Here is a 20,503-nt window from a genome sequence, read left to right on the forward strand (position 1 = left end):
CGTGGGAGTTGTTGTATGCAGATGATCTGGTGTTGATTGCGGAAAGTATGGATGGACTGAAGGAAAAGATGAACAAGTGGAAGGAATGTATGGAGACAAAAGGTCTGAAGGTGAATATCGGAAAGACGAAGGTGATGGCAAGTGGTAAAGCATGTGGTGAGGTGGAAAGAACTGGGAAGTGGCCCTGTGCTGTGTGCAGGAAGGGTGTCGGAGTGAACTCCATTCAATGTACAATGTGCGCTGAGTGGGTTCATCAAAAATGTAGTGGTCTGAGCGGGTCATTAACCAGTGTGGCAGCCACATTCAAATGTAAGGTGTGCACAGAGGGAGCTGCAGATGGAGGAAATGTTGAGTTGGATCTTGGAGACGGCGTGAAGCTGGAAGGTGTGAAAACATTTTGCTACCTCGGAGACATGCTGAATGGAGAAGGTGGATCAGACTCGGCAACGGTTGCTCGAGTGAGATGTGCATGGAAGAAGTTTCGGGAACTGAGTGGCATGCTGATGAGGAGGGGAGTGTCGTTGAAGCTGAAGGGAAAGGTGTATGCTGCATGTGTGAGAAGTGTTATGATTTATGGGAGCGAGACATGGGTAATGAACGTAGAGCAGCAACGAAGGCTGGAAAGGGTGGAAATGCGAATGGTTCGATGGATGTGCGGAGTATCGTTGAGAGAGAGGAAGACAAATGATGAATTGCGAAAAAGGATGGGAATAGAGCCTGTGATTGATGCTGTGAAGAGGAACAGGTTGAGATGGTTTGGTCATGTGTTGAGGAAGGATGAAAGTGACTGGTTGAGAAGAGTGATGGAAATGAATGTAGAAGGAAGTAGAGGACGGGGAAGACCGAGAAAGACTTGGCTAAAGATGGTGGAAGAAGAAATGCGGGCAAGGGGGTTAACAAGTAGAGATGCAGAAAATAGGGCAATATGGAGAAGATTGTCATGGGGACCGCAAGGCTAACCCCCGCTCTAGCAGGGAAAATGGCCTTAAAATGCATGTTGTGGTTTGTGTTGTTGTGGTTTGTTCTTTTTCTGTTTCATCCCTACCTTTCTCTTCACTCGTCTGCCTGTTTCATTCAGCGTGTGTGCAGCGAGTTCACCCCCATGTGTCCTTCTCTCCTTGATCTCACTCTCACTTCTACTTTTCTGTTGGTGTTTCCATCTTTCAATTTTGTTCCATTACATTTTGCTCTAGCGCTTCCACGAGCCTCGATCATGTATACAATAAATAAATAAATCCCGTGCATATCTGATAGAGTGATGATGCTAGAGTGAGATGTGCATGGAAGAAGTTTCGGGAACTGAGTGGCGTGCTGACGAGGAGGGGAGTGTCGTTGAAGTTGAAGGGAAAGGTCTGTGCTGCGTGTGTGAGAAGTGTTATGATTTATGGGAGCAAAACATGGGTAATGAACGTAGAGCAGCAACGAAGGCTGTAAAGGGTGGAAATGCGAATGGTTGGGTGGATGTGCGGAGTATCGTTGAGAGAGAGGAAGACAAATGATGAATTGCAAAAGATGATGGGAATAGAGCCTGTGATTGATGCTGTGAAGAGGAACAGGTTGAGATGGTTTGGTCATGTGTTGAGGAAGGATGAAAGTGACTGGTTGAGAAGAGTGATGGAAATGAATGTTGAAGGAAGTAGAGGACGGGGAAGACCGAGAAAGACTTGGCTAAAGATGGTGGAAGAAGAAATGCGGGCAAGGGGGTTAACAAGTAGAGATGCAGAAAATAGGGCAATATGGAGAAGATTGTCATGGGGACCGCAAGGCTAACCTCCGCTCTAGCAGGGAAAATGGCCTTTAAAATGCCTGTTGTTGTTGTTGTTGTGTATATCTGATGATGTTCCTCCCTCCACTGTTTCAACTTGCAGCTCATCAGCCTCTCATGTAATCTCCCATTTCCATTCATGATCTTCGATTTTTCCCACTAACTAACCTCTTGCTTTCCACACTTTTTCTTGCAGGTCATATTTCTGTCCTGCACCTGCCGTTCTGTGTTCGTCGAATGCCCGTGTCTGTCATTTTGTTACTGCGTGACCCTCAACTTTCGATTTCAAAACAAAAATGCCTTCTTTTATTATCCGACACCCCTCCATTTCATCACCTCCCATTACCATACCAAAGCACCCTTGCTTTCATTTATTTGTGAGAGAAATTCAAGTTTTACCTTTAAAACTTTTATTTCTTGAGTATGTGCACATGTGATGTCATTTCCACTTTTTCATCAGTTTCCTTTGGCATCATTTTGGAGCCTTTTTGTTTGGGTTGACTGTCTGGTGTTCTCAGCTAGCCAATGGCCAAAGATGTTCATTACCCAGGTTCAAGGGGGTATGTATTATGTGTCTGGTCTACGGATGCCTTTGTGATTCGTATTAAAGTACACTGATGTCTGTTTCTTGTTTTGCATGTGATGTTGATACAAACTTCATGATGTGTCTTCAATCGTCTTATAATAGAGGCCCGACCTTTCCCACAGTCGGACTAACCGAACCCAGGACCACGCCTTATTGTTCTAGATTGCTAAATGCTGAGTAAGCTGCATTGTGAGGTATTGTGATTTAATACAAACGTAAATTGTATTATTTCTATTTTCAGGTAACGCTAAACAATGCAGAACTTTGCTGTGAATACATTTACACCTTGAACAGCAGCTTGGAGGTGAGAAATGGTGATTGCTTTTGTTTTTCCATCACGTGGTGTTGTTGCCTCTTCATTTCCTTGTTTTGCACTCTGCACTCTCAGTATGATTAACTAACAGCCAAAAACAACATTTTCATACATCTTTGTTGACTGCACATCAAAATAGAGTACTGTACATCTATTGGGAAACATATCAATAGTCTTTTTTATGAAAAATATATACTCTGACAGAATAAGAAGGATACAGGCAGTCCTCGCTTAACGTTGTTGTTACGTTCTTGAAAAGTGCGACTTTAACCGAAACGACATTAAGCGAATCCAATTTTCCCATAAGAATTAATGTAAATGGGGGGTTTTCGGTTCCCGATACTTTTTGTTTTTTCACCAGACACAAGGCATTTGAAGTTTTAATAAGTTTACTACAATAAGTTATCTATGTACTGTATTCACCGATGATGATAATGAAGCTTGTTTGAGGAGGTGGAGTCACTGAGATGATGAAGAAGCAGAATCTTCCACCTCTCTCTCGGATGATTCCTTCAGAGCTTTTTCTTGGGGAACCTGTCTTCGAAAAAATACATCCAGACTCTGTTGCCCTGATTTTCTCTTTTCCTCTTGATACATCTCTTTATAACACTTAATTGCATCACCAATTGCTCTGGACACTTTTTAATAATTGCATCACCAATTGCTCTGGACACTTTTTAATAATTGCATCACCAATTGCTCTGGACACTTTTGAGACTTGTTTTGTTTTTGTTTTGAGACTTTAAACTTCTTCAAATCCTGCTTTCTTGGCAAGGTTTCGGATATCCTTCTTCACTGTAGGGACAGCATCAAATCCTTTAAAGTTATTCACGCATTCAGGCCACAACTTGGACCATACGCCATTCATACAAGACTCGGTAAGTTCAGCCCAGGACTCGCCAATGTTATCAATGCACTTCAGGATGTTATAGCCGCAGCCAATATTCACGAAAGCTCGGCTTCTCTTTTCCATCAGTTTCCCTAATCAGTTGGTTAAATGTGCGGCGTAGGTAAAAAGCTTTAAAAGCTGCAATCACACCTTGATCCATCGGATGCAAAAATGCCGTTGTGTCCAGGAAGGAAGACAACTTTGACATTATAGCACATATCAAGGTTGAGTGGATGTGCAGGAGCGTTGTCGATCACGAACAAAATCTTGAAAGCAATTTTTTTTTTTGTATACAAGATCGAGGCTCGTGTAAGAGCTAACATTAACACAAACAAAAAAAACGGACACACAAAACATACAATAAAGGGAGCGCAAGACAAGATTGGGGGAGAGAGGGAAGCACACAAGTACAACAGCAGAGAACAGGGACATCGGGAGATCTGTGGGAGGGAGAGGGCTTGGGGAGGGGGGTGGGGGTGGGAGAGGTATAAAACACAAGGACACTGCAAGGACTTCCAGGAAAGAAGTTGGTATTTCAAAAAAGTGGATCTGGGGTGAAATTAGCAGGGGTAGAAAAGATCAAGGTTTTGGATGGGGGAAGATAAGACATGGTGGTGAACAGCTGTTTTAAAGACCTGGAGGGAGGAGTGGGATTGAAGAGAGTGAGGGAGTTTGTTCCAGAGGCGGGAGAAAAGAGTAATGAAGGAGGGAAGGTGAGCAGAGAGTCTTGATTTTGGCAATTTAACCATAAGAGGGTTGCTGGCAGATCTTGTGCGACTTGTAGGAATATTTGGGGGACGGAGCACAGATAGAGCTGGCGGATCTAGGCCGGATAGGAGTCGGTAGAAAACAGAAAGACCACCAACCTGCCTGCAGTGAGTGAGTGAAAGGCCCTCAGAGTTAGCTTCTTGGTTCAGCACTCCTATACATGTACTGAGCTCATGATGCTGGGATTGTAGTTCAAATTCCACATACTGTGCTGATTTGTCCATTGTCCACTAATGTCCTTGTAACCCATTTAAAAGTACTAGGGCATGCCCGTACTATATATAAGCTAGGACGTGCCCGTACGTGGGTGCCCGTTCCTTGCCAAAAAAAAAAAAAAAAAAAAATTTGTGTAGGGGTGTGTGTGTGTAAACATCCTAGGGCGTGCCCGTACGTGGGTGCAAAAAAACATGCGTGCAAACAACAACAACAAAAAAAAACTTTGAAACCACGTGGCAGTAACGACCACAGAACCCCCCCCCCCCCCCTCTATTTACATGAATGGTTTGGTCCATTCGCAACGACCACAGAACCCCCCCCCCCTCTATTTACATGCAATGGTTTGGTCCAAAGCGAACGGCTTGCAGTGTTTGGTAAAGAAATCGCCATAGCTCGGTAAGTACTTGTCCGATTAATATGAAACCTTGAAAAGGCACATCCTCGGGTCCCCAGCAATATACCTGGCAAGTTTAAAGTATATCGGACCCGTGGTTGTCGAGAAACAGCGGTCACAGACAAACATACACACATACACACATACACACATACACACATACACACATACACACATACACACAGAGATTAATGGAATTATAGATAGATGATTTTTCAAACTGAATCCTAAATGTGTTTCTACATGCAAAGGCATTCTTAAGACCAACATTAGCGTGTGACCCTCCATGCACAGTGTCAGGCCAGTGTGGGTGCTGGCCGAGGTGAGCAGGCCAGAGCCAAAATTCAGAGCTGCGTGGCCGATCTCGTTGCCGTCTCCGAGAAGTTCCAGAGGTTGCTGCAGGTATTTTTCCCATGATTACACAGATTATTACAAATCTGTAAAAGGTTTTTGTGATGCTGGTTTACATGTGTTAATGGAGTATGGGTCTCTGTGAAGGCCTGTTTATGTCTTTGTCTGCGGACAAGATAAACAATCGATTGGGTCAACAAAAGGTGGGTGGCTATGTTTACCACCTTGGAAAATGAGGTCTCTCTGATGTTGTGCCTTGATCCTTTAATTGGAGCAAAAAGCACTCCCCTTCTGATGAAGGGCAAGTACTCAAAACATCAGCTGCACCTTTTTACAATGGCGTCTTTTATCGATAACAAAACATGTTATCGTCTTTTCATGGATTAAGACATTTGATTGAGTTGTTAATTCATAAATAATGTCTTTGTTGTGGAAAACCATTCAGGTCCGCACAACTTTTAGTCCAACGGTTTGGTTTAATTGCATTTAGATCATCAGATCATTCCTGTAAGTAGAAATACACAATAAGCATACGATGCGACATCTCATAAAGCCATTCATATCAGTCAATGCAAGCAAGCTAGATAGTCTATAAAGGCGAACCATTAACGAGGCTACCGATGTAACATGTCACAAGGGAGAAGTCTCGGAGCACTGACACAGCAACGGGTCTTATAGTCACGCCCCTAGTGGGGACAACAATGACAGCGAGCAGCGAGCATCCCCACCCGGGTTCAGTACGGATACGATTTCACTACATTCACCCCCCGTCAGAATTATACGGCCGCGTGGCTAAAAGCGAGTGAGCGTCAGCATGGGCGCGGAGTATTAGTCGGCCCAACCGTAGCGGGCCGGGCGGCGAATTTCTCTGCCAGCACGCGTTCGAAATTCCCCGGGTACGGCGTCTCGTAACCCTGTATCCCCGGTGTCAGAGGCGTCAACAGGGTCGGGTGATGAAGGGGGTAACGCCAAGTCGTCGGACCCGGGCAGTCTCGACGGGGGGAGGGTCGGTGGACTGTCGGCGATGGGAGCGTCGGGAGAGGTCATAGTCTCATAGACGGGTTCGACTGGTTCGTCCGATTCCCTACTAAGGTCGTCGACCCCGCAAGGGGCAAGATGACGAACGGAGACAGTAGTCTCACGACCATCAGACGTCATCACACGAGCATGCTCAGGATTAGCCTGGAGAATCTGCACTTTGTCCACAAGGGGGTCGTACTTGCTCGCGCGAACTGCCCGTTTAAGGTAGGCCGGCCCGGGCCCAGCGAGCCAACTGGGCAAAGACCGTATACACCCCGAGCTCCTGGGGTGGTGGAAAAGACGCTCGTGGGGAGTTTGGTTAGTTGCCGTACTCAGGAGTGCCCGGATTGAGTTCAACGCCGCAGGTAGCGACCAAGCCCATTTATCGAGGCCCCGGCCGTGGGTCCGGAGATGGAGCATGACGGCCCTCCAGATAATCCCGTTGAAGCGTTCGATCTGCCCATTAGCCTGGGGTCTATACGGCGTGGTGTAACTAGACGCAACGTTGTTTTGGAGCAGATAGCCGCGCACCTCCTGAGACAAGAAGACTGCACCCCGGTCGGTATGGACATAGGCCGGGTAACCGAACATTGAGAACAAGTTCTGTAAGCAACGCATCACCGTGGCAGCAGTCATGTCCGCGCACATATAAGCAAAGGGGAATCGTGAGTACTCATCAACGATAGTGAGCAGATAGCGAGAGCCGCTCGACACCGGCAAAGGGCCCTTGAAATCCATCGCCAAGCGTTCCCACGGGCGTGTAGCCTTCACCAGAGTCCCCATAGGGGGGTTATAGAAACGCGGTTTGATTTCCGCGCAGATAGCGCAGTCGCGACAGATACGGCGGATATCGTCAATCGAGTAAGGGAGATTCCCACTCCGCACGAAATGAGCGAAACGCGTTACGCCGGGATGGCCCGCAGTAGCATGCAGCACCCGTAGGCCCTCCAACGAGGTGATACCAGCACATGTAGTGGGGCGCGATAAGGCATCGGCGGCCTGGTTATCCTTCCCTGGGCGATATTTGATGGTGTAACAGAAGTCGGCGAGTTCGATACGCCAGCGAGTGATTTTCTCGTTCTTAATGCGCTGGGCGTGTAAGGTGTCGTACATGAACGCAACGCTTTGCTGGTCCGTGATGATTTGGAAGCTCCGCCCGAGTAGGTACGGGCGCCATCGCCGAATAGACTCGACGATCGCATACGCTTCCTTTTCAACGGACGAGTGCCGCCGCTCAGCGGAGGTAAGAGTCCGTGAAAAGAAAGCCACGGGACGTCCCCCTTGGGAGAGGGTCGCCGCGATGGCCTGATCCGAGGCGTCACTTTCGAGGACGAACGAGCCGCTCTCGTCAATGGTTGCTACGGCGGCTCGGGCGATGTCGGTCTTAAGTCCTTCAAAGGCCGTCAATGCGGCCGAACTCAGGGGAAAGGTGTCGCAGGCCACAAGGGGGCGAAGTTTCGCGGAGAAATTTTGCACCCATTTGGAGTAATGGGCGAACAGCCCAAGGGCGCGTTTCAGGGAAGCCCGATCGCAGGGAGGGGCCATGTCGAGCAAAGGTCGCAGACGTTCCTTATCCGGAGAGACAGAGCCATGGGTCACGGTGTACCCCAGAAGATCTATGGTGCGTAGGGAGTATCGGCACTTATCCTCGTTCATAGTTAAGTGATACCGTTGCGCGACCTCAAGGAAGCGCTTCAGATTAGCGTCATGGTGCTCTTGGTCATATCCACAAACCGTAAGGTTATCGAGGTAGACGAAAACATCGGTTAAGTGCTCCCGCGCAACGAGGTCATCCATGGCCCTCTGGAAACAAGCGACCCCGTTCGTCACCCCAAAGGGCAATCGTGTAAATTGGTACAACCGCTGCCCCGACTCGAAAGCGGTATAGATACGATCCGCCCTAGAGATAGGGATCTGGTGGTACGCACTACGGAGATCGAGAGTACTATAGACCGAATACTGGGACACCTGTTGCACTAGCGCGTCCATCCCCGGAAGGGGGTAGGCATCCAGCTGTGTAAAGCGGTTAATCGTTTGGGAATAGTCGATTACCATGCGTTTGCGATGGGCCTCACTGCGCACCACTAAGACCTGGGCACGCCACGGCGACCTACTAGGTTCTATGATGCCGTCTTTCAAGAGCTGAGTCGTTTCGTCCGCAATGAATTGCATGTCCGCGCGAGAGTAGCGTCTCGACTTTACCGCGACAGGGGTACAGTCGGAGGTTAGATTGGGGAACAGCGAAAGCGGACGGACGTCCATTTGCGCTAGGGCGCACACCGTTAGCGCGTCGTCCGCCCCCACAACAAGAGTGTCAGGCCCACCGAACTCCATTACCAGACGTCCATGCAGCTTAAGAAAATCGTGTCCTAGCAGAATATCAGCACATAATGCGGGTAAAACCATAAGGTGTACATCAGGGAAAACCCGTCCCTTTAGCACTAGTTTCAATCGGCATTCCCCTTTTGTGCTAAGCCGGAGTCCCTGGGAAGCCATGAAGATCCGTCGTGTAGACCGCCCGATCCGCCATCCATGCCTGAGCACAAGTCGCTGGTCGATAAAACTATCCGTAGATCCGGTGTCCACCAAGGCCTGAACACAATGGCCCTCAACCATAAGGGGAATAAGGGCTTGAGCCAGGCCAGACGAGGCAGCTGGGAGCGGGACTGAGCCCCCCGAATGGGTCGGACCAGCCTCGCGGGTGGATCCTACACCAGCAGCAGTTTTGCGATCGTGGCCGGAGTCTGCGTTGACCATGGGGAATCCATTATCGTCATCAGAGGGCTTTCCCCAGCATTCCGGTGTTTCGCGATTCAAAATCCGATGAGAAAAGGCCTCAGTAGTATTTGACATCGCCTTTTGACACTCCTGGCAGATAAAGACTTCCGTTGTAGCCGAAATCGCCTTTTTCGTTTGGTCGCTTTGACAAAAGGCTTCCGTAGTATTCGAAATCGCCTTTTTCGTTTGGTCGCTTTGACAAAAGGCTTCCGTAGTAGTATTCGAAATCGCCTTTTTCGTTTGGTCGCTTTGACAAAAAGCTTCCGTAGTATTCGAAAGCTGTTTCTTCCCTTGCGTGGCTCGAGGTTTGGCCAAGGACGCGGCCTTTGTCCCCGATGGAGAATGAGACGGTGGTGGCTTTCCGGTGGCGCCAGTCAAGGTTGTCTGAGCGCCCAGCGGGCCGCAGAGAGGGGCCCTCCCCTTCGAAGACGGGTAAGGCGCTGGGCTCGTGGGTTCTGCTACAAGCCCGTTCAAGGTTGCCGCGCCTGCGCGACCGCGGCTGCGCGAGTCGAAGGGCCGCGAGCCGCGTGCCGATTTCTTGCACACTTTCGCGTAATGTCCCTTTAGCGAGCACAAATGGCAAATAGCGTCACGTGCCGGACACACGACTCGGGCATGACGAGGCCCTCCACAAAAAAAACATGCGGCCCCGCGCAAGGCCTTGGGTCTGCTGGTCGTAACGGCAGCTGTCAGGGTAGGGTCATCCTCCGGAGCATCCCGGAGTTCAGCAGGCGGATCCACGTCCTCGTCAGTGGTCCTCTCCGGCCGGGCGTGTAGTGAGGTGCCCGCCAAAAGGCGCGTGCGATCATAGGCGTTCGATTGCATCCGCGCTTCGGTATACACCGTCGCTTGCTCAACCGCCGTAGCGAAGGTCAGGTCGGTCTTCTCCAAGAGTTTGAGACGTAGTTCCTGAGAGGAGACCCCTGCTATGAAGGCATCTAAAAGTCGATCATCTTTAGCCTGCTCGGGAGTCCGTGGCTGGGCGCTGTCCAGCATGAGCTGCCGGAGCTCCTGGGCGTAATGATCCATAGGCTCGTTGGGTTGCTGCCGTCGCGTCTGCAGCAAATAACGCGCATACACAGGGCTTTTTTCTTTTATATAAAGCCGCTTGAGCTCCGCGACGGTAAGATCATACGTCGTGCATTGAGCGACCGCGTGGTAGACCCGGTAGTCGATTTTTGAGTGTAATATTGCCAGCTTCGCGGCAGGCGTCGGAGCGGTATCAGGCTCATTAAAGAGATGCTCCAGTTGCTTGAGCCAGTGCTTGAGTTGCAAGCCTCCGTCCGTGGCTTGTGGGTCGGCGCTGAAAATGGACACCGTCAACGTCTTGTTGCCAGCCATGTCAGCAGATCATAAATGCAATTAAGTGTTGTGGAAAACCATTCAGGTCCGCACAACTTTTAGTCCAACGGTTTGGTTTAATTGCATTTAGATCATCAGATCATTCCTGTAAGTAGAAATACACAATAAGCATACGATGCGACATCTCATAAAGCCATTCATATCAGTCAATGCAAGCAAGCTAGATAGTCTATAAAGGCGTACCATTAACGAGGCTACCGATGTAACATGTCACAAGGGAGAAGTCTCGGAGCACTGACACAGCAACGGGTCTTATAGTCACGCCCCTAGTGGGGACAACAATGACAGCGAGCAGCGAGCATCCCCACCCGGGTTCAGTACGGATACGATTTCACTACATTCTTGTTGTGGTTTTTCATTTTTATTTTTTTAAAGCTCAGGCATTCCTTTGTTATGGTTGACAGGATGGCCTCGAGGTACGCACACTCGCCTCTAAGCTGTTTAGCTTGGGTTTGAATCTTGACCCAACTATACACTCTCTCATCCTGGTGTTTCATGGGCAGGGTGATTCATAAATGTGTGTGTGTGCTGCCTTTGATGGATGTTGAACTGGGTGCCCCGTTTGCCAACATTAGTTGGTGGACGTTAAAGATCCAATAGTGTCCCGCACGAAGAGTAGGCGAGCTATTGCCTCCACGCTGAACAAATTACAAATTCCTTCCCTGACTGACTGTCCAACACTGGAAGGCAATGACTGGAAGGCAATGGCAAACTGTCCAACATAACTGAACCACCCGGCTCATGACCAAACCAGACGGCGCGTGACCGAACCACCCAGCTGATGACCGAACCACCCGGCGCGTGACCGAACCACCCGGCGTATGACCGAACCACCCGGCTCATGACCAAACCAGACGGCGCGTGACCGAACCACCCAGCTGATGACCGAACCACCCGGCGCGTGACCAAACCACCCGGCGTATGACCGAACCCCCCGGCGCATGACCGAACCACCCGGCGTATGACCGAACCCCCCGGCGCATGACCGAACCCCCCGGCGTATGACCGAACCACCCGGCGTATGACCGAACCACCCGGCGCATGACCGAACCACCCGGCGCGTGACCGAACCACCCAGCTGATGACCGAACCACCCGGCGCATGACCAAACCACCCGGCGTATGACCGAACCCCCCGGCGCATGACCGAACCACCCGGCATATGACCGAACCCCCCGGCGCATGACCGAACCACCCGGCGTATGACCGAACCACCCGGCGTATGACCGAACCCCCCGGCGCATGACCGAACCACCCGGTGTATGACCGAACCCCCCGGCGCATGACCGAACCACCCGGCGTATGACCGAACCACCCGGCGTATGACTAAACCCCCCGGCGCATGACCGATGCAGTTATTAGTCTTGCCCCGTAGGGGATTCAAGACTATTGATACACCCCTGTCTGTCTGCGTGTGCGTCTGTGTCTGCATCTGCAACCTCTTGTCTGATTGATGTGGAACTTTAAACCTAGGATGGGCTCCCCATGGAGAATATTTTATTGATAACTCTGACGTCATCGGTGAAATGCATATTGGCAGCCATGTTGGAGTAAAGGAAAAACAATTAGGATGTATTTTTCTCCGAAACTGCTCAATGAAAAAATTTAAACTTGGCATATGCCATCAACTCCGCATGGGGTATTAAGGGTGATAAGGATGACATCATTGAAGTGGTATTCCAACCATAATTGGTTGAATCAAAATCCTTATCCAAAAAATCTGAAACTTCATATATCTGATCTACGACCCGATGTGAGTAAATAATTAAATTTATGACATCATCGGTCATGTGGTCTGATGGCCATTTTGGATTGAAAATAAAAACGTTAAAAAATAATCTTCTCCAGAACCGCTTAACAGATCGATGCGACACTTCATACATATGATCGAATCATCATGGTGAATGTAGTTTGAATTTTTCTAGTCAAATCGACGAGCCAAAGTCCTTGGTTACTGAGACTGGAATTATTAATGTTGTCTCTTTTTTTTATTACTGCTCTCTCTGCCATGTTTTCTTTGTTCACGATGTATGTTATAGTCAGGCCATGTAGTGAGTGTTGCAGCATTATGTTTCCTAGTTGGTTACGCAGTACGTGTTGTTCACTCTTCGCTAGTGCGATTTTTCTGGAAGTTGTTTATTTACTTACATCTTAAAAGAAGTTCACCGGTGCTTTGATTTTTGCTGTTGCGTAACCTACCGGTGCACCTGTGTTTACCTGTATGTCCATTGCTGTTTGTAATGTATGTTTACCTGTCTGTACAGGAAGGCATTTCAGATCTCAATAACTCTTCCATCAAGCCTCAGGTCAAGCCTTGGATCTCCAGCTTTCTTTCTGTCTCGCACAACATAGAGGAGGTGAGATCACACGATACATCACCGGAGGCTTGCCGGGGCTTTGTGAAGGACTAAAAAAAAAATGATTGAAATCGTGATGAAGGAATAGTACGTATGGAATTAATGGTGATTTTACCTTGTACAGCAAGTACCATGACACATTTTATCTTCATAAGTAACAGTAACTATTTGCCGTGATATGGTATTGAATATCGATACACAGGGAACTTGAATGCAGGAGGAGGCCATTCGCCCCATCAAGCCGATAAGCCTGTGAATGAAGGAATGATCGTTTTAAGGCCATTTTTCCCCGCAAGGGCGGGGGTCAGCCTTGCGGGCCCCATGACCATCATGGTTCCCTGTTTGCGGCAATGCAATTTTTTATGGCCGGATGTTCATCCTGACGCCAATCTTTGGTCGCCTCAAGATGCGCAGGGATACGGTGTACCTATTCTAAATCAGGGTACACACCGGGATGATAAGCCTGTGAATGAAGGAATGATCGTTTTAAGGCCATTTTTCCCCGCTAGGGCGGGGGTCAGCCTTGCGGGCCCCATGACCATCATGGTTCCCTGTTTGCGGCAATGCAAATTTTTTATGGCCGGATGCCCATCCTGACGCCAATCTTTGGTCGCCTCTTAAGATCGGGGTACACACCGGGATGATAAGCCTGTGAATGATGGAGAATATTACCAGTAGTGGATGGATACTGGCAGGAGGACGTAGAGTTTGACCCTCAGTTACAGTCCAGGAAATACAATTCATATTCTTCTATTTTCATGAACACAAGATTATAATGTTTCGCTTGAAATATTACACTGTAAATAAGTCTTTACCCCCACTCCTCTGGTCTAGCACCGTCTGCTCTCTTATCCCTCCGATCCTCCCCGAGAAATCCACGAGGTCCGCTTTCTTCCATTAACTCGGTCCTGGTTAAACTTTTAAAATCCAAGCTCGCTGTGCACCTCGTCTCTCTTGTTCCTCTTATTCCCCCGTTTGTGAAACCCGGAGTCTGTTCAATAGCACTCTTCCCATGAAGGGATTCGAGTACGTGGTGTGGCACCATCTAGTGTCATCCCCCATTCTTACCCACAATCTTTTTTTACCCTCATTAACCCTACCAAGCCCTACCCTATTCCTGTTTTTGCAGGTTGCTGCGTTTCCTCCAATCCTCTCTCTCTCACTCTCACTCTCACTCTCACTCTCACTATCACTATCTCTCTCACTCTCACTGTTCGTTCATTCACTTCAATTGTTTTGTCGAACTGACTTTTTCTGTTATCTCGCTGTTCCATGAGCCTCGACATTGTAATAAAAAATGCAGTATTAGACATGACAGACTTTTGCCAACTAGTGCCCCCAATATGTAGATTTTACTTTATTCTCATCCCCACTCTCCCCTGCCCCCTCTTTTTAAGCAAAGGGTGTTTTTGCTTCCTCCACTGACATAGTTTTGCACGTGATCACCACCGTTGATAAATCCTCAGGTAGATTGATCACCTGTTTTATTATTCAGAAGCATCGGTTTCCAACCTGAAGTTAATTAATCAATTAATAGCATGTTGCTTTGTTATTTTGTATCAAAGTTTTACTGAGTAAATGGACCATAAACGACCCTTTGTTTTTGTTTTTGAGTCTAGCCGTTAATAGATCTACCTTTATCATTCTTTCATTTCCTTTTGTATTCATTCATATGAAACATTTACCTACTTTGCCTACCAGTTGCGAAACCTCGTCGTTTTGCGCACCTTTTATTATCCCCACTAATTTTCGGGAAAAAATCGCACCGGAAGCGGTTCCGTTTTGCATTTTTAATATGAAATAGGGAAAGCCTAGAAATGAACGAAACCCTTTAGAATTACCCTTTAGAACCCTTTAGACTTACCCCCTAGAAACCTCGAGACTCCTTGAGAATGACCCCTTAGAACCCTTTAGAATTATCCTTTCGAACCACCATTTATAACCCTTTATAACCCATTAGAATTACTCATTAGAACCCATTATAATTACCCTTTAGAATTATCCTTTAGAATCCATTGGAATTGCCCTTTAGAATTAAACGTGGTGGGTCAGAATGGTTCTTCTTCTTCATTTTTCACGGACGCACATAGCTAAATATTGAAGCGGCTTCACCGCTTTAAAACGGGGGGGGGGGCAGTGAGTGAGGGGTGGGGGGGGGGGGCAGGAGGGATATTGTAATTCGCTCAGTCTGTCCATCAGTTATGCTATAAATAATAAAAAAAAACACCTTTAGAGGCCATTTTTCCCCGCAAGCGGGGGTTGGCCTTTTTCGGGAACCGTGGTTGTTGTTGTTTTTCGGTCCCCTCATATGCTATATCCTCATAAATTGGTAGTTATGATCACCACATGGTAAGAAGGTGCGAGAGCAGTAAAATCCGGCCCTATCCCCTGGGGCGGGGTTAAAAGGTCAAATACCAATAAATGCAATTACGGACACATTGTTAAACATTTTTAATGAGACTGGATATGCAATCAACGTTGTGGAACGCATTAAATATGTAATCGTTTTTTGGGATTTGACCCCGGGTTCATGCCCCAGGGGGTGGGGACTTTAGGTCACAGGAGTCAAAATAGCAAAACAATTAACTCGATTTTATATTGGCTAATTCCTGGTGGTACTTTTTGACATTTTTCAACTTTGCTTTCGGTGGGAAGCGTGGGGTGTTGCGATGACGTGCCATCAACTTCGTTCTAGTTAGACCGTCCCCTTCTAGGCAGGCAGGGGACGGGTATCACCTCTGAGTGTGCGTGTCCGAGCCATAACTTTTTTACCATTTGAGTTTTGTCATCAAATTTTCACCAAAGCTTTATTATGATAATATATAGAAGACAAATTAATAATTTGGTCAAAAGGGCAAAGGTCAGCGTCACATAACATCGTCACTTTTCATTTGATTGACCTGAAATTTTAAGAATTTCTATATTGGGTCGCTGAATTGGTTCACTAATCAATAGGTAGGAGTAGATTGTGTTTTTTTTACATCAAAAGGTCGAAGGTCAAGGTTGTATATAATCATCAATTTTCTTCCAATTGACCTGAAAATTTAAGAATTTAAATTTTACTTTCAAATTCAAATTCAAAAGAATTTTCATTTTTTTTCAACAATTTTCAACTATTTTTCAAAAGAAATTTCATTTCAAAAGAAAAATTCAAAAGAATTAAAATTAAAATTTGAATTTAAATTTTTTTTATTTATTTATTTTTGACCTGAAAATTTAAGAATTTGCATATTGGGTCACATAATTGGTTCACCAATCAAAAGCTGGAAGCTGATTCTTTTTATAGATCTAAAGCTCAAATGTCAAGGTTGCTTAAAATCATCAATTTTCATTTCGTATGTTTTTAAACTGTTTTCGTTATTTTGAGCATGCAGAAGAAGAAGACGTCTGAAAACAAACGGAGGCGAACGGGCTTTGCATTTTCAGATGCTTTCTAGTTCCTTATTACGTTTTTGCTTGATTCGCAAGGGTACTTTTTCTGTTGTTGTTAAAGATTGCTTGTTTTTCTTTGTTTGGCATTTTACGAGGTGTCGAGTTTCTTCTTCTTCTTTTGCAGACACCATGATTGTTGCAATTGTTGTTTCAGGAAGAGTTTAACGATTATGAGGCAAATGATCCCTGGGTACAGCAATTTATTCTCAACCTGGAGCAGATGATGACTGAATTCAAGGTGCTGGCCATGTGTCCTATACATTCTTCTCGATTCTTTTGTCTCGTCGTGTTAATGACACACCTGTTATTAGCTGTGATTACAAAGTGATGAAGGCAAGGATTGGGGATTAGAATAGGATTGTGAGAGTTGGGCCAATTGAGGAAAAACAAAACCAATTACCTTTGAGCTCTTCCGAGACTCTTCACTCGCGTCTGTGTAAAACTTGGTAGAATGTTGTAGGATATTTTAATGGTTTTTTTGTGTTTTTTTTGTGTTTTTTTTTTTTTACGGTATCTAAGGCTCGTAGGTTAGCTTCCAATCACACGTCTCACACATATGGACATACACACAAATACACGAGACAACACAGGATGGTTAGACGGGACAAACACAGACATTGAGCCTATAGGAATTGCCACCACTTCCAGGGGTATTCTGGGTATCAGCAATGCCATAAAAATGACACCGCCTTTCACGGTGTTTCCCAAGGAGAAGTACCTTCCTCCCCATGGATGCCACACTATGGGGATTGTCTGTGCTCTTATCCTTTTAAATGCTGAACTCCTAGCAAGGAGGCAGCACATATCATTTTAACATCTTTGGTATGACTCGGCCGGGGTTTGAACCACCAACTTCCTAGAAATGGAGCGGACGCTCGAACCATTACATCACCGAGTCCGACAGTTCCAATAATGAAAGGATGCGAGAATGTGGTTTATGGGATACAGGAAGATTAAGAAGAGACTAGTATTGGGTAAAATGTATGCGAGGCTCCAGTTGGTATTTTTTAAAATTAACTTTTAAAGTGAAACACGCGAGCTATATCAACAATGCTCGGTGTTAAGGGAAAGAGTATCGATTGACCAATGCATGTTGGTGGGCAACCAATGTTGGCTTTTTGGTGAATGTGAGGACATGACATTTAAAGTATGTTTTGTTGCCATCGCAGACTTCACTCTCTTCGAGAATCTATGAGCAGTTGCTCGTGTTGGCAACGAGCATGATTGCTGTGGAACTGGAGAAAGTCGTCATGAAGGCAACGTTTAGTCGGGTACGTTTTCTGTAACGTGGCATATTCACCGATTTGTATTGTGCAGGCAATTTGATAACTTTAGAGTTATTGTTGATGAGTTAGCTCTGTGTGATCTCTCAGATATAAACCTGTGTTTGTAAAAATTAATTAACAGCCACTTCAAAACTGCCAATTTTGGTCAAGCAAGTGATTTTAGTTAGCAGGTTTGTATTAATGATGTCTACTTCGGGGTAAAAGCAGACTCATTGGTGTAATGGATAGACAGTCCACTTTGAGTCTGGCAGGTCTGTGGTTTTACCCCGGCCGATTCATACCTAAGACTTTTTAAAAGGTCCGTGCTGCGTTCTTGCTTGATGCTCAGCAGCTAAAAGGATAGAGCACGGACAGACAACTCTGGGAAGGAAATGGCAAACCATCCAATATAAACCTTGTCAAGAAACTGCTTCAGCAGCACCAATGATCTGTGGAGAGTATGGGGCATCACCATCAAAATAAATGTTAAATCTTTTTGAGCCGAGTTGGAGTAAGTTTTTCAGGAACCCAATGCTTAGACCACCTCGATGCTAATCTTTCCCTTGAGTGTATTTTGTTTGTCTGGTCGATTTGTTTGTGAAGTAAATGTTAGCTCTTTCACGAGCCTCGATTCAGTATACAAAAAAAAAAAAAAAAAAAAAACTCTACAAAATAGATATGATGTCTTTTTCCGATTTGCGATTTATAAAGCTGGTAATTTTGTGATTAAAAGTAGAAATATTCTTCTTCTTCATGCTTAGCCATGCCGTTACTCTCAGAAGCCGACCACCATATTCGTACTGTCTCCGGATTACATTGCTGTCCGATTTAACTCAAACAGTGAATAATTTTCGATTTTCCACAAATATGCCTCGTCGATGCGTCCTTGGTTGCTTTAGTAATACAGTCGCGTTCCTTGCGATTAAAATCTTTCCAAGGAACGGATAGCCGAACAAGCTGTTACTCCAAGGCGTTCATCAAATGTGGCGGAGTTAAAACACGCGGGGAGGGGAAGGGGAGGAGGATGAGGAGGATGCTGAAGAGCGCTTACCTGCACAGATCCCACCAGCAGTCCTCAAACCTGCAATAAATAAACTCGAACAAAGACGGCTTTAAAATGTACAAAAAAGAACAAAATGATTTATTAAAAGAAAATACCGATAACAAGAAAAGCGCGACGGTACAACTAAATTCCTATGGGATCCTCCACACCAGACTTAAACACGGACAAAGGGGAATGTAAAAAGAACTGGAAAATAATGGTGTAATTTAATCGTGAGGACGTAACTCGGATCGGTGTCTTGTCAGTAATGTCAGGCCCTGAGTGCGCAGGCCCGACGCCGCTTCTGCCTTGGCGAGAATAAGGCCTCAATGCACCCTTGTTCACTAGGCCTCGATGAAGGCCTCCTGTGCGAGGCGAACGAACAGGCGTGTAGTCCGCTCCCCAGCCGTGCCCGTCCTCACGAATTTGGCACGGAAACCGCGGCTCTTCGTTCTTGGCGCTCTGCCTATTTACGACCACCAGCAAGGTCCCGGAACACGGCCGCTGCGATGAAGCCCAATGAAGAGGGAAATGTCAGCGCACAGCCGTCTCCCACCAAAGTCCGGAACCAAGCGAGCCAAAAGGCCGTCAGCTCGTTCTTTTCTCGGCCAACCTCTCACGTCATTGGTGCTTCTCCTTCAATCCCCGCAGGCCAACACCACAGGCTCAGCTCTCCACCACTCAACACGCTGTCCGCCTTTGTGACGCAGTCCGCCTGTCAATAAAAACCCTGATCAATGGTGTCTCCTCGAGGTGTGGCTTTCAGCCTGCCTGACCCTGTGGTGATGTAGCTGGTTGCCATGCCTTTGGCAGTGCTCAGAACTGGCTTTCGGTTGGTTTTTATTGATATTTAAAGCAGTTAATAGGCAATTCCTACTCTACGTGTCTAATGCGGTGCCATAAGGGACAAGGGATGTAAATTACAGAGGTTTACGAACAAGGTAGTAGTTAACATAATCCCTACAACTAGTTAACACAAGGGCCATCCTCGTATGGCCACAATTGTTCACTCTTACGCGACAAACGGCTAAACAAAATCCCAACTTATTACATGGTGGTGGTTCTTCTTCTTCACGACACTTGGAGCATGCTAATTTATACATTCTTCCTGTACTACAGTAAGCACTACCCCACAAACATTACAATACAAACCGAGATGGTCTCATGCTACACCAATGGCCGAAACAACCGAGACGGAAGATCTTGTGGTTATCCACCATGATTTTTGAGATGATGTCACCCCCACGATTAAGCGGAAGAAACAGCCGTCGCTCGAAACTGTACGACCATCTCTACCCAGACACCAGCACATTTACTGGGAGATTTTGAGTGGTGAATCAAACACCTGTGTTGGCCTGCCAGGGACAAATTTCCCCTCGCCACCACTTCCCCTCCTCCATGCCACTTCCACTGGGGCAGGACATCGACATGGCGTGGACAATGGACATGGCTGTTGAACACGACACAGCACGATAACAAACACAAATGGCATCCTGGGAAAGTATGAAATGGGACAATCCTGTAATGTACAGGACACTGGGTCAGTCTGCGACTGTGGGACAAAGTATTCGGTTGGCTGTGTCCGAGTGTGCCTGGGTGGTGTCGGAGTGTGCCTGGGTGGTGTCGGAGTGTGCCTGGGTGGTGTCGGAGTGTGCCTGGGTGGTGTCCGAGTGTGCCTGGGTGGTGTCCGAGTGTGCCTGGGTGGTGTCCGAGTGTGCCTGGGTGGTGTCCGAGTGTGCCTGGGCACTGTCCGAGTGTGCCTGGGCGGTGTCCGAGTGTGCCTGGGCGGTGTCCGAGTGTGCCTGGGCGGTGTCCGAGTGTGCCTGGGCGGTGTCCGAGTGTGCCTGGGCGGTGTCCGAGTGTGCCTGGGCGGTGTCCGAGTGTGCCTGGGTGCTGTCCAAGTGTGCCTGGGTGCTGTCCAACTGTGCCTGGGTGCTGTCCAACTGTGCCTGGGCAGTGTCCGTGC

The 20,503-nt window shown here is 47.1% G+C and overlaps 1 protein-coding gene across 1 annotated transcript in view; it reads left to right on the top strand.

Moving 5' to 3' along the window:
* Positions 1-20,503, top strand: part of COG4 (component of oligomeric golgi complex 4) — a 74,189-nt gene that overhangs the window by 44,642 nt on the left and 9,044 nt on the right. The window contains exons 13-17 of the mRNA XM_068108775.2: positions 2,593-2,655; positions 5,226-5,333; positions 12,706-12,798; positions 16,385-16,468; positions 17,400-17,501. Coding sequence (XP_067964876.1) covers positions 2,593-2,655; positions 5,226-5,333; positions 12,706-12,798; positions 16,385-16,468; positions 17,400-17,501 — 450 coding nt within the window. The remainder of the gene's footprint in view (positions 1-2,592; positions 2,656-5,225; positions 5,334-12,705; positions 12,799-16,384; positions 16,469-17,399; positions 17,502-20,503) is intronic.

Source organism: Myxine glutinosa, chromosome 2 (genome assembly GCF_964187855.1).
Source record: "Myxine glutinosa chromosome 2, kmMyxGlut1.1, whole genome shotgun sequence".
In the NCBI taxonomy this organism is placed as follows: domain Eukaryota; kingdom Metazoa; phylum Chordata; class Myxini; order Myxiniformes; family Myxinidae; genus Myxine; species Myxine glutinosa.